The sequence below is a fragment of the Elaeis guineensis genome, chromosome 1 (genome assembly GCF_000442705.2).
Source record: "Elaeis guineensis isolate ETL-2024a chromosome 1, EG11, whole genome shotgun sequence".
Classification (NCBI taxonomy): domain Eukaryota; kingdom Viridiplantae; phylum Streptophyta; class Magnoliopsida; order Arecales; family Arecaceae; genus Elaeis; species Elaeis guineensis.
The window spans coordinates 26,242,708-26,257,445 of NC_025993.2; the positions used below are offsets into that span (position 1 = coordinate 26,242,708).

Consider the following 14,738-nt stretch of genomic DNA (forward strand, 5'->3'; position numbering starts at 1 on the left):
ATGAAAAAATATGTAATTTTTTAAATCTTCATGGCATCTCACACTTGAAGACACCTCCGCATACACCCCAACACAATGGCATGTCTGAATGCCATCATAGAAACATCTGTGAAACTGGACTCACACTTCTTCACCAAGCTTCTTTACCTCTCAATCTTTGGACCTATGCTTTTCAAACCACTATCTACCTCATTAACCATCTTCCCATTCCTGCACTTAGCCTTCAATCTCCCTACCAAACATTTTCATCGATCGCCAAATTATGCCAAACTAAGGACTTTGGCTGTGTGCTATCCATGGCTCCATCCTTATAACAAACACAAGCTTAGTTTTAAGTCTAAACAGTGCATTTTTGTAGGATATTCTACCAACCAAAGTGCGTACTTGTGTTATGACTCCTCCACAAATAAACTATGTCACATCATGTCATCTTCAATGAACAAATTTTTTCAGGTTCAAGCCTTGCTGTGCTACTTCCTAAGGAGATAAACCCCCATGCGTTGCAGCCTACACATGACTCGGGTGCTCAACCACCTCACTTTCTTATTCCTCCACCATCAAGGTATATCTCTCACCCTTCCAACTGCTCCTCCTTATCATCTGCACCCACCACCACTTCAATCTCTACCCCATCCCCATAAAATTTCTTAAGCACTTCCCTTACTCCCTCACCACCCACTCCTTCTCCACCAATCCAACCTTCCCTCAACTCATATCCCATGGGTACCCACTCCAAAAATAATATCTTCAAATCTAAATAGCTCCATCTCACTACCAAACACCCACCACCCTCTCCCATTGAGCCTACGTGTGGGACACAAGCCCTCAAGGATGAACATTAGCATGCTACCATAGGTGAGGAGTTCAATGCATTAGCCCAAAATGGCACTTGGACACTTGTTCCCCCTAACCCTCAATAGAATGTGGTGGGTTGTAAATGAGTATTTTGGATTAAACGACATCCTGATGGTAGAATCCCTCGCTACAAGGCAAGACTTGTTGCCAAAGGATATAACCAACAACCTAGTCTTGATTATCATGATACTTTTAGTTCAGTTGTTAAGCCTATCACCAATTGAATTGTGCTTTGTATTACTTTAACTATGCAATGACAAATTTATCAGCTGGACGTGAATAATGCATTCTTACATGGTGTTTTAGATATTCCTATCTACATGCATCAACCTACTAGTTATATAGATGCAACTCGCCCCTCTCATGTATGTCAACTCAAGAAAGCACTTTATGGTCTCAAACAAGCTCCACACGCTTGGTATTCAACTCTTAGTAATTTTTTGCTTGGCTATGAGTTCTCACAGTCAAAATTTGACCCTTCTCTTTTTATTCTTCAACGCCAACAAATCATTATCTACTTTCTTGTGTACGTTGATGATCTCTTGCTCACAAGAAATAACACGATAGCATCACATGATTTGGTCAAAGCCCTTGGAGCCAAATTTTCTCTCAAAGATCCCACACAACTTGGCTATTTTTTAGGGATTAAGTCATTCCAACATCAGGTTTATCTTTATCTCAGCAAAAATATGTTCAAGATTTCTTAGAGAAAACTAACATGCTCGGCGCCAAGGGTGTCTTCACTCCACTTTCTTCCTCTAAAACTCTCACTTTATATGATGGTTCTAGGAGCATAGACACCACACCTTATAGACAATTAATTGGCAGCCTTCAATATCTTTCCATCACTCACCTAGAAATTGCTTATACTATCAACAAACTTGCTCAATTTATGTACAAACCAACTGTACTTCATTGGAATGCTACCAAATGGGTGCTCTGCTACCTCAAACACATCTTAACCTATGATCTTCATCTCAAATGCACTTTTGATAGGCGACTCCTTGCCTTCTCTGATGCTGATTGGGCTGGTGATCATGATGATCATCGTTCAACCACTGCTTACATTTTCTACTTTGATGGCAACCCTATTGCTTGGCAATCTTGCAAACAAAAATCTATTGCTCGATCATCCACTAAGGCTGAATATAGAGCTATAGCCTCTACTACAGCAGAAGTCACTTGGGTTTAATCCTTACTTGGTGAACTTAGCATACATCTATCTCATCCACCTACCATCTTCTGTGATAATGTTGGTGCTATATATATGTGTGCCAATCCAGCTTTCCATTCTAAGATGAAGCATATTGCTATTGATTATCATTTTATGAGGGACAAAGTCACCTCAAATCTTCTTTATGTGAAGTACATCTCCTCCAAAGATCAACTTGTTGACCTTTTGACCAAATCTCTTTCACGTCAGTGATTTCATTATCTTTTGTCCAAGATAGGTATCTCTAATAGAAATACTATCTTGTGGGGACGTATTAAAGAAAATTTAACACATATTAAAGAGAGTAATCAGCCTCTCTCATAATATGATAGCAGCACGACAATCTGCAGAGGATTTTTCTTTCTATTAAAGGAAAATTAGTGCATATTAAGGAGAGCAATCAGCCACTCTCATAATATGACAGCAAAAAAATCTACAAGGAATCTTTCTCTCTCTTTTTTAATTGATTCTATACTCTAGAATAGTTAACTATCATTAGAATTCAATTCATTGATTTTAGGCATTAATCTCTCCTTGTATTTTTATATATTTGAACCAATATCAAATACAATGTGTGTGTCCTTCATTGCTATACGTACATTCTCTTCTTTAGTTAGAAGATCAACGAGGGTTCGTAAAGCAAGCGTATCACATCTGAATTGTGGATTTTTGTTATACAAATCCATATAGATAATATTTCCATTATTTTTCTACATAGAAGAGGTTTATTTCCTCTATTTTTCTATATTGGTATCAGAGCCTCTTTGCTTGCTTTCGCCTATAATATGTTATGCATGTTTTAATATATTATGCATATTTTTCATTATATATGATTGCCCAGTGGATCCATTTTTTGTGAAAAATAATATAGATCTGTTCTTTTTATTTTTCAAAGATCAAGATCCAATTTTTATGGATTTGTTCCTTATTATTCAATTACTATGTGTAAGTAGTCTGGATTTTTTTTATCTTTTAGGTCAATTTTTGATCTATAATAAATCTATTTTTATAAATAAAATTTATATTATGAAAGTACATTAAAAGGGCTTTCCAACGATATATTATTGTAAAAAAAAAAGACTTATCATTATGTCATATGTCAATAGTTCAAACTTTAGAGCTTTGCTCTATGAATGATTTATTACGACTCCAGCACTATGACCTCCACAAATGCTCCAAGACATGCTGGACTGTGACCTTTAAGCAGCACAGAGCCATGTTCCAAAAATGGATATAAAATCTCATTCATGCAGGAGCTGGTGGGAGGTCACTATTGTTGAAATTTTTGGGGTCATAGAAAAGAAAGTACGGATCAGTTTCCGCTTCCAAGATCCAAGTGTTGCTTAGTGCCACTTACAACTACTTCCAGTGGAACAACAGCATGAACCACACCAGGATTCCAATGCAGATCTTGGGTTTGGCTATGTGATTTATTATAAAATTTTGACCTCTGGATATTTTATTTTAAAAAAAAATTAAAATTTTTCATAAAATCAGAAGCCATTCATGCGTGTGGGGGTGCGTGCCATGTCGTCTAGGGCCAAAAATTTATATAAAACATATTTGTTAATATTCTACCTCTCTGTATGGTTGAAATCCAGATTTAAGTTTATATAGAATCTGTTTCTGAATAGTTTAAGAACAAAATAAATAATTAAATAATTTATTTATTTATTTATTTCCTAGGTAATTATATATATTGTTCTGTGTTTTATGATAAAAATTAATGGGGATTATTATTGGTGTTATTATACACATGTTTATTTTATGGATATTTTACCCAGATAATCTTTAAATTGTATTGGCAAAGGCGGCATTCTCATAGTTTATTATATTTTCTAGATCAATTGTAGTAGGGCTATTCTTGATGTAACGTACTAAAGAAAATGTATTATTATTAAGGCCTTGTAAGAGAATGTGTTTAGCCTGTTGTCAATACTCTTTAGGACTATCTTAGCATGATGTATAATTAACACCACCACAGAGTTCATATGTATATATTGGTTCATCACATTGTGGATAAGATTAAAAAGGGATTGGTTCCTTATAAATTGATAATAATAAGTTAGAATTTAATATTCTGAATCACATCATAGGAGATGATTATTAGCTTAGCAACATTTTCGATCTTGTGATGTGAAAAAAGATATAAAATTCTAAATTATTATTTTTAGAAACAATATGTGACTAATGTCCCTCCTTATTTAATAAATGTAGTGAATCATGGCCTCTAAGAACATTGTCGCTAACTTGACAAAAGAGAAAAAACTTGAAGAAAAAAATTATGATATTTGGAAAAGAAAATTTCAATACTTGCTTAATGAACAAGATGTCTTGGAGACATTATCCACTACCATAGTCCAACCTGAGGAAGGCAATACTATCCAACATCGCCGTGATAGAGAAGCCTATGAAAATTGGGTCAAGAAAGATTGATGTGCATGTTTTACTATGTTAAGTAGCACGCGTAATGATCTTATTGGCAAATTTGAAAATTACCTCACATCCCAAGAAATGTGAAACCAATTTTGGGCAAACTTCAGCTACAAGGCTTTGTGCTTTGAATCTGAAATTTTAGCAGTATATTAAAGACCTAAAACACTCCATGGCCAAGCATCTTCATGTTATGGGTGCCTTGATTTGAGATCTTAGAGCTGCTGGGAATGAGCTCCATGATAAGCAACAGGTGCTTGCTATTATTCATTCCTTGCCAAACCCTGAGTGGGACCAAATGAAGGTCTTGATGATGCACAGTGAAAACATAAAAATTTTTAATGACATATCATGTCATCTTGAGCTAGAGATAGAATGCTTGGAAGTGAACCGTGCTATTGTTCTTCCCACCCAATCTGGAAGACGTGGGCCTTTGAGGTCTAATTGCAAAAATAAAGGCAAAAACAAAGAAGCAAAGAACCAAACTAATGGAGGCAAGAATACAAGACCCAAAGAAAGCAGAATTGCTAAAGGCAAGAGCAATCGTGGAAAGAAAAATATATCCAAGTTGCAATACTATAACTATAAGAAGAAAGGTCACTTCGCTCATGATTGTATTAAGTCGAAGAAGGTACTCTCTTCATCCAACTCTTTTCAGTTGTTTGTTTCCTCACATGCATTAGATGCTCATGCTCTCCTTGATTGAATTGTAAACTCAGGAGCACCCAAACATGTAGTCAAACATAGAGTTGGGTTCATAGGTTATTATCAGATTCTAACAAAATCATAATATATCACCTTTGGAAATGGTGCGAAAGGAGAAGTTCTTGGAGTTGGTTAGTATCAGCTCAAGAGTACGATGGGTGCACACTATTTCTATATAACGTGTTGTATGCATCTGAAATTCGATGTAATCTCTGTTCAGTTTGAGCTTTACTAGGATTTGATTTTTCTTTTCATTTTAGCCGGATTAGATTTTTTTTTGATGAAAAATTGTTTCACTATAACGGAAATAAACTTTAGCGGCAGTTTTTTTTGCCTTTAACGACGATTATAATCACCGCTAAATGATTTACCAGCAAAAAAACATTCCATCACCTAAAATAACATTGAAAAAAATTTTATCGACGATTAATGGCAGTGTCGATAAAGATCTTTTTAATTGCCAAGAAAGATCAGAGCTTTTAATGACACATTTTTGTGGCATTTATTTTTACCGTAATAGGACATTGAGCAGACGAGGGTTGGAACATCTATTGCGACAATTATAATCATCAAAAAAAAAAAAATTCAAATTTTAAGTCCACAATTGTTAATGCCATGAGCCAACCAATGGTTACAACATATATTGTGACAATTTTAATCGCAGAAAAAAAAATTTCAAATCTTAAACCGGCAAATGTTTATGCCTCTAAATCTAACCTTAAATCGGCAAATCTGTGAGTATTGCCTCTAAATCTAACCTTTTGTAACTACTACAATTACGGCTAAAATCATAATACTATATTTTACGATAATCAGTATTACCATGAAAGAGTTACTTTAAACCATATACTTATATGCTATACAATTTTTTTTTGGTAGAAAGAGTAACAAAGCTCGATTAAAATAAAGATAATACAAGATCTCAAAATTACAGATAGAGATATGATCCACCAAAATATAACTCCAAAACAAGGCATAAAGAAGAGTGAGAGGTGGCAGGCGATCTGCCTCCCTACACAAACAACAAATAAGAGGGATGAATATGAAGTTACAAAAATATTAGAGGGGTAAAAGCTAACAGTGCCTTGCCACTCTTTTCAATAAATAGACATACAAGGAACACTAACAGTTAGAAAGAACTGAAAGATATTTTGGATCCTGAAGCACTGAAAGACCTCCCACGATCCAATTTGAAGCCTGTTAAGCAGTAGATGAAACTTAAGAAAACCAACAATACATAATAACAAACCCCATCTACTCCAATCAACTGAGACTGCCTGTATCATGGTCAAGCATAAAAGTAATAAGAAACCAGATTTTCTTTCTACAAGCAGTGAGAAAAATATATCAGCAATATGATGAGAAATATATGCAACAGATAACACTACATAATATGGAAAACTGGTACGTTGGCTATTGAATTGATCATAAAAATCTACCCAACAATAACATAATGAATTCGGCAGGTGTTTGCAAAGCATAGATTGCAAAGCATGCTTTATGAGTTCCACTCATGACTAATAACCATAGATTGCAAAGCATGCTTTATGAGTTTGAACCTTTTTAGCATCACTAAAATTGATGCAAATCGTGTATCAGCAATTGCAAGCAACTTTAGTGGCACAAACACATTAAAGATGGCTAATCTCATAGAGTGGTTCATGATATGCATTAACATCAAAACCAATGTATAATCTAATAAGTGCAATCAATACAAACATTTTCAATGCACTTGGAGTCATCTCGGTATCAAGAATTCTACTTCAACCCAGCTGTTCATATTCCTAAATTTCCAAAGAGTTCATCTTCCAACAAGGTCAAGTGGGAACAAAGATTGGTTTCACTAGGATAAGCCTCTCCTCTCCATGCATCAACTTATACAATCAATTTAGCTTATCACCATTGTTTTTAAATGTTAGTAAGTATATACTTCAAAAAAAAGATTACCTCAGTAGATGTAAAATGTGCTCACATCACATATTAATGGCATGTGCAGGTACATGCATCAATCCCACTATTGCATTTATGTGTATTTAGGATAAAATGTCTGAAACTTAGTAAATCATTTCAGATGATTTGCAAATTGCACAAGTTAAATAAGCAGAAAACATTTTTACAGGGATTTCAACTGCAAATTCCTCCTTTGCTTCCAATGATGTCCAGGATATCTAACAGCAACTCATTTTCAGGACACCGAGACATCTGCCGAGTACAGAAGGCAGTCATAAAGATTCATGTTTTCTTTAATTAGATGGGCAATATCAAGCACACATAAAGGCTCACAAAAAGGAAAAGCATAAATTAATGAATGAAAATATATGTAGCAACTGATGCGGTACCTGAACTTGTAAAATACAATGCTTTACCTAGACTTGGAGGTTGAGATACGAAAGGGAAAAGAATGGTGTTGTGTTGTCCATGAATCCATTGTGTATTCCAATGAGCATTAGGCATTAGTAAAATGACTGAAAATAGGCATCAGTAACATAAAGTGATTTATTGAAAACAAAAGTATAAGCCAACAGTGAAAATGAACAGCTCCTAATAATTACTAAGACCGGACCTGTACACATCTCCTTTCCTCCCACGTGCAATGATTTGATGATGCACCTCTGATTTAGCAACATCCAATGTAGGTTGTGATATCTCTAACCCTTCCCTCTCAGTCATTGATATATAACCGTAGAAGTCAAATATGCTTCTTTAATAGCTGAAATTCAAGTACAAAACTTGAAAAAAAATTGACATGTCCTCAGCTTGATATTATGGTTTCACACCCAATAAAAGGATCAAACAAGGAAGAAAACTACTATTCTATATTTACATAAATTACAAAGAAGAAAAAACACATGAATACGAAGAATTCAAACAAAAGGAATCATAAACCAGAAATGGTCAAAAACTAGCATTGTAGGCAAGATGAAGAAACAATATACAAGTTTTCCAATTGGAGATTTTGATTTATCACAACCAACTGCCCAAAATGCAAAAAAGTAATTTCTCAAAATTGAAAGCAAAACCAACAGAAAGTAGTTGTCAGAAATAGAATAAACAATGTTTCATTAAAGTAAGTGCAAAAAAAGAGGAAGGATGACAAGAAATAAATTAAAGGAAAAGATCATGCTTAAAAAATGTTAAGAAGTCTCATATATCACTTGATTCAGATCTAAAATAAATTGACAGTCATGAATCAAGACATACTTCCTATACACTTATTACATGACAGCTCATACCGTCCAGGATGAAAATGCTCTACTCCAAGATCTTCGTCCCAAAGGAATATATAATTGTACTCAGCAACTACATCTGGATATAAGAAAAGCTTGGCAAACCATCTTCCATGTAATATGATATTAAACATGGTTTAGATACCTGAAAAGCAAAAGCTCAATTAAGACTTGCAAATAACTGAGTGAAGTAGACATACCATTTTGTTTGATTGATTGCAGAGACATGTAAGGCACTATCACTCCATTGTAAGTCTCTCCACTCATCCACCACATCATCATAATGGAAAAGCATTATAGTGAAATTGTTGGAGAAAAACTGAAACACAACAGACCAAACAATTATCCATAAATGGACTATTGACATGCTAAGAAGAAGACAAAAGGCATTCAAAGGGATTATACCTTCTCAACAATTTGATCCACAACTGTTTTTTGTTTTATTCCAACTGCCATGGCCAACAAGCTCTTAGATGCCTTTGCTACATGCTGGTTTAAACATTTTAATGAGAGCATTTATGAAAAAAATGATACAATTAAGCACAATCTGATATTACACCCAATATAAGGCCATCGATATTAAAAATTTAGGAAAAAAAAATCATGTTATGGCAATAGCAAGGGCTTAAACTCCCTTTATCAACGTATTTTTATTACTGACAATCAAATGTATATGTATAAAAGTTTTACCTTTTTTATAAAAAAAAATGATATTAAAGGAAAATGTTACGAAAAGCACTACAGTAATAGTGATTTATACCATCAAGGCTCCTTATGGTTAAAGATTGTGGAGAAGGCCAATCGGAGAAGTTGTACAAAGAAATATTTCTTTGGTCTGTAGGGCTGTTCCAGATGTTCTTCAGTTTTACATGCTTTCTCTCAAAAGTGATGGTTTTGATTCTAAGCAAATATCAACAATGCAAATTTCCTCTGACATATCCCATTGACTTGTTTCAATTGGTATATCAGCTTAAGCTGCTAACATGTGTTCTGAAGGGTGTCCTTTCAACAACTAGTTAATTTCTGCACCACACATCATGCTTCCACATCATTATCAATCTCTCAGAAAACTACGAGGCAAACATCATATGAAAATATGGCCATCAAGTTGCAAAGTCCTGCCATATTTCTAGGACAAACATTTAGGTTTAAACTAATAAAATTTGGACAGTGGTCTTGTTTTCTTTCGCATATATAAGCATATCCATGAGAAGAGTATAAATCAAACCAAGCATCATTTTGTCAGTATCAATGGAACTGTGTCCTAGTGCTCATGAACCATGTATATGATTTTTTAGTTGGGTTTCATTTTTAATTTACTTATTGATCATACAATGATTATACAAGTAGCTAGGTGGTAATCATTCAAGTTTTTGCCAGGTTAACTGGTTGCAACATGCTGAATAGTACATCCAGAAGGCACACTATGTCTCAGTATCTTTAAGAAATTTTCTTTCATGATCAACATCAAAATTATGCCACATAAGATATCACTATCACCAGCTATTTACTTGACAATACACTGAAAAGTCAGAAATGCACCTCGTTTGTGTTGGTCTAATAATTGAATGGTTATATTTGTAGGTAGAGAAATGTTTCAAGAACCCATCTATGAAACAATGATTTCTGCACCCTGTTACCAACAAATTAACTCCATTGTTTTCACATCTATGTCCATTTCTTTGGGGCCTACATGCCTGTTTGAGTGTAGTAATCAGTGTTTCAGAATTTAACTTTGCACTCTGCAGGCATCACCTTTATGCAATACAAACTTAGGCTGTTACAGAATTTCAATATGTTGATGTAGGCAATGCCTTGGTGCATAAATAAAGGTGATGGATACATGACTCAAGTATTCTGAGACACAAAATATCATTCACCAGAAAATAGTTTGAAGTAGTAAGATTATGACTTTTGAGAATTAAAGTTAAGTATACATGGTAAACTGACATCATAATCTGGCAAACATTTTGAGTCAGATAATGAAGTAATTAACCATGTTTTCCTTTCAGAAACAAATTGTTAACAGAAATTCATGATAGAAGACCGTTTCAATATTTAAGAATGGAAATGTAATGCAGAATACAACATAAAAATATATGGGCAATCAAAACACTTTTCTATGCAGAGATGATATAAAACTATTGGATTCACATAAACTGACAATATAGATAATCCACAAAAGTGCAAAACCGAGCCATACTTTGTTACTAACAAAAAAGGGAGTCCCAACAAGGTGGGCTAAACCAAGGACAGCACCCAAAAGAAGAAAGCTGCAAAAATATGCTCTCTTGTCTCCACTATCTGTGAGTATAGAACCCTGTCGGAAAAATAAGTCAGAGAAAGACATCTCCACCTCAAATGGAAAGAGAAGGAGCACACGCACGAAATGTGTAGTCACAAACTAGAGATTATTGCAGGATAATTTCTCAACTTAAGTTCGCAGTCAAACAAAAACAATATTTTCATATATCCAGCAGTTAGATAAGATGATGTTACAAGAAATAAATTGAACACTAATAATATGCACCAAAAAATGATTTGCTCATTTGTTTTGTTTTCAGTACTAAACAAAAACAGAATATTAGCTTACCAATCACTTGGATCTCCTGCAATGCTATTATGCAACATGCCTAAAATCCAATCTTGTCGCTGCAGATGCATTACATGAAGTGATAATTTCGCTGCTGCTCATCAGTTAGTAATTAATATGTATAATTTTGCTGTAGAATCTCTCGGAACTACTGAACTTAGATCCTCTTACCTATCTAGAAAGAATCAAAAACCAATTTTTGCAGAAAGGAAAAAATTGACATCAAAAAATAAATATTTATACATCACAATAGAGACTACTGAACATTAAACAAATGAATTGAAGAATAATTTAGAACACTAGAAATCAGAAAGGAACATAAGCATGGAGATGAGTTAGAACCACTTACAAGATTAGGCAGCCTCATCTTTCCTTGGAAAATCTCCCCAACTACATGTAAAACAAACAAAACCCACAAAGAAAAAAGAAAACTTCAGAAAAAGAGCTCCACGAAGCTAGTAGCTCAACCGAGAAATCTAATCAATACCAAAATGAACCAGATAACAAATTAAAAAGGAAAAGAAAGGAAGCTCTCACCAGAAGCAAACCTAACTCCAAAAAGGAGAGGATGAATTTCTAGATGGGTTATAGGTTCCAAAGGGATTAGTTTCGACTGGGGGTTTTGGGGGTTTGGAGAAAGGAAGAAGGGAACAGAAAACGAAGAGGGAAGAAGGCAGCGCCAGCACCGGCGCCGGTGGAGGAGAAGGAGGAGAGGAGGTGGTGGCGGGGTGGTGGGTTTTAGGTCCCCGGTGACTGCTAATAGTAACTCCACCGAGGGAGGAAGAGTGAGAACTAGAAAACTTGGACGACCACAGTTTTTCTTTCCTTCGCTTTCCCGGCCATCACGCTCTGCCTTTAAAAGAGGGTCAGGGTGGTGGAACGTGGTGGTGTCGTTCACACGAACGAAAGATACATCTTCCTTCGCGACTTGATCTAATGGTCGGCCGACACTGGCTGGCCGCTGGAGGGAGGTGATGTCGGTGGAAGTTTCTGCACTCAAAGAGAAATATATGCATGAATTAAAGGGAGGAGAAGGCAGAAGCTAACCTTTGGATGAGGCAAAGTGAGCCAAGACAATTGATGGCAACGGCGACGGCGACGAATGACAACCGGAGCAGCAGCTAGGGTACGAGGATTTCACTGTTAGGACGAACGGAAGGGAAGCAAAGGGAGTAAGAGTGCACAGGCTCAGACTGGGGGAAATTTTCTTCTATGCGCGAAACGAAAGGAAAGCAAGGAATTGGTGGTAAACAATAGATATTAACGGTAATTATTTTTATTTATTACTAAATTTTTATCTTTAATTAATTATCACTAAAAATAAATTTTATTGTAGCGTTTGAATATGAATATTTGATAGATGGATTTTTTAAATTAGACTTGGATTGCTATTGTTCTTCATCTGCTTTAACTACTGTTTATATTGATGATTGTGATGCAATGATCTAGCATGCAAGATTTGACCATATAGATCAAAAAAGGATGATCAGATTAGCTAGAGAAGGCCTGTTAGGGTCTCTCACTAAAGTTAGTCTTCCGATTTGTAAATCTTATTTGATTGGGAAGGCTACCAAAAAATCTTTTGGTAAGGCTCAAAAGGCTACTCATCCCTTAGAGCTAGTCCATTCAGACATTTGTGGACCCATGAATGTTAAGGTATGCCATGGTGCCTCCTATTTTCTTACATTCATAGATAATTATTCATGCTTCAGTTATATATATTTGATTGCTCACCGATATGAAGCATTAGATTTCTTCAAATGCATTATTGCGGAGGTTGAGAATCAAAAGAGAGGAAACTGAAAACTCTTTGAACTGATAGAGGTCACGAATATTTATCTGAGCAATTTAAAGAGCTCTATGAGGAAAAAAGAATTTGAAGGCAACTTACAATTCCAAAAACACTACGGCAAAATGATGTTGTGAAAAGAAGGAATCGTATTTTACTAAATATAGTTAAGTCAGTGATGGCACAAGCCAAACTTTCGATCAGTTGCTGGAGGGGATGCACTTTTAATTGCCACCTACATACTTAATCAAGTTCCAAGTAAATCAATGTCTTTGACCCCTTATGAGTTGTGGAATGGCGTAAAATCCAACTTAAAAAATTTACACCCATGGGGATCGACTAGATATGTTCACAACCTATCTCACAAATATGGCAAGCTTGGCCCTTAAGCTAATAAGCATGTGTTCATTAGGTATCCTGAGAGATCAAAGGGGTATGTAATATATGATGAACATCCCGATGGGGGTATGACTGAGATTGAGTCCTGTGATGTAGAATTCCTAGAGAAAGAGTTCCCAAGCATAGGTGAAGTTCAAAAGAATCTTGAGCTTTATGAGCTTCAAGAATAGATTACTCCAAATGATAGCAAAAATATAGGATCTAGTTTTGATCTAAAAATTGCTATAGATAGTAGGAGTGATGTGCAACCTACTGGGAGCACACCACCAAAAAGTAACTCTCAAGATGTCTAGTTATGTAGAAGTGGATGTGGAAACATTCTCCGACATCAATTTGGGATAAAAGGGAAAAGCTTCGCATGCACTCCATTGGATATTGATGAGCCAGCTTCTTATTAAGAAGCATTATCTTCACCTAACTCCAAAGAATGGATAGCAGCTATGCAGAATGAGATAGATTTCATGATGAGAAACTAGGTATGGGAGTTAGTTGATCTTTCACCTGGGTGCAAAACCATTAGAAACAAATGTGTTTTAAAGGTTAAGCATAAGGCGCATGGATCGATTGACAAATTTAAGACTAGTCTTGCAACAAAAGGATATACCCAAAAGAAAATATATAGACTATGATGAGACATTCTCTCTAGTGGTGAGATTTGCCTCAATTTATCTAATCCTAGCTATGGTAGCCTATTTGGACTTAGAGTTGTTCCAAATGAATATCAAGACTGTATTCCTTAATGGAGGACTAGATGAAGAGATCTACATGAATCAATCTCTTGGATTTATTTCTAGAGGAAAAGAACATAAGGTGTGTCATCTTAAAAGATCTATTTATGATCTCAAACAATCATCTTGGTAGAGATACTTGAGATTTCATGAGGCTATAACCTCATTTGGCCTATCCATGATAGAAGAGGACCACTGTGCGTATATCAAGAAAATAAAGAAAGAGATTTTGATTCTATCTCTGTATGTTGATGAATCCTCATAGCAAGGAGCAACATGGTGATGGTTAACACTACAAGAGAGTGGTTATCCTCTACTTTTGAGATGAAGGACATGGGCAAAGCGAATTATGTGCTTGGAATGAAAATCCTTAGGGATTGTTCAAAGAAGCTCTAAGATTTGTCCCAAAAAACTTATATTAAGAAAATTTTAGAATGATTCTATATATATGCACAATTCCAAACCCATTGATACTCCTATTGTGTGACCTTGAGCATTGATCATTGTCCAAAGATTGATAAGGAAAAGAAGCTGATGAAAAGGGTTCTTTCTACAAGTGCAGTCGGGAGTTTGATGTATTCTATGCTGTATACATGCCTTGACATTTGCTTTGTAGTAGGACTAGTAAGTCGTTACCAGAGGAATCTAGGTCCACTTCATTGGCAAGCAGTCAAAAGGATTTTTTGATACCTCTAGGCTACCTATGATCTCATCCTATGCTTTCATGGAGGAGACTTGAGATTGAAAGGTTTTTGTGAGGTGGATTGGAGAGGAAATAGAGATGAATGTAAGTCAA

The 14,738-nt window shown here is 35.4% G+C and overlaps 2 protein-coding genes across 2 annotated transcripts; one reads left to right on the forward strand and one right to left on the reverse strand.

The window, feature by feature from the left end:
* The first annotated feature begins 882 nt into the window (after window positions 1-882).
* LOC140855814 (secreted RxLR effector protein 161-like) lies at window positions 883-2,047 on the forward strand. Its single transcript, XM_073252754.1, has 3 exons — window positions 883-1,026; window positions 1,125-1,220; window positions 1,538-2,047. The coding sequence occupies exons 1-3, from the start codon at window positions 883-885 to the stop codon at window positions 2,045-2,047; spliced, it is 750 nt and encodes a 249-aa protein (XP_073108855.1).
* Window positions 2,048-6,104: 4,057 nt separating this feature from the next.
* Window positions 6,105-12,691, reverse strand: LOC105032992 (uncharacterized). Its single transcript, XM_073252765.1, has 10 exons — window positions 12,659-12,691; window positions 11,564-12,068; window positions 11,376-11,416; window positions 10,637-10,753; window positions 8,839-8,922; window positions 8,660-8,752; window positions 8,440-8,578; window positions 7,770-7,916; window positions 7,573-7,671; window positions 6,105-7,408 (listed from the first exon to the last, which is right to left on the reverse strand). The coding sequence occupies exons 1-7, from the start codon at window positions 12,689-12,691 to the stop codon at window positions 8,507-8,509; spliced, it is 945 nt and encodes a 314-aa protein (XP_073108866.1). The 3' UTR covers window positions 6,105-7,408; window positions 7,573-7,671; window positions 7,770-7,916; window positions 8,440-8,506.
* Between the last annotated feature and the right edge of the window lie 2,047 nt (window positions 12,692-14,738).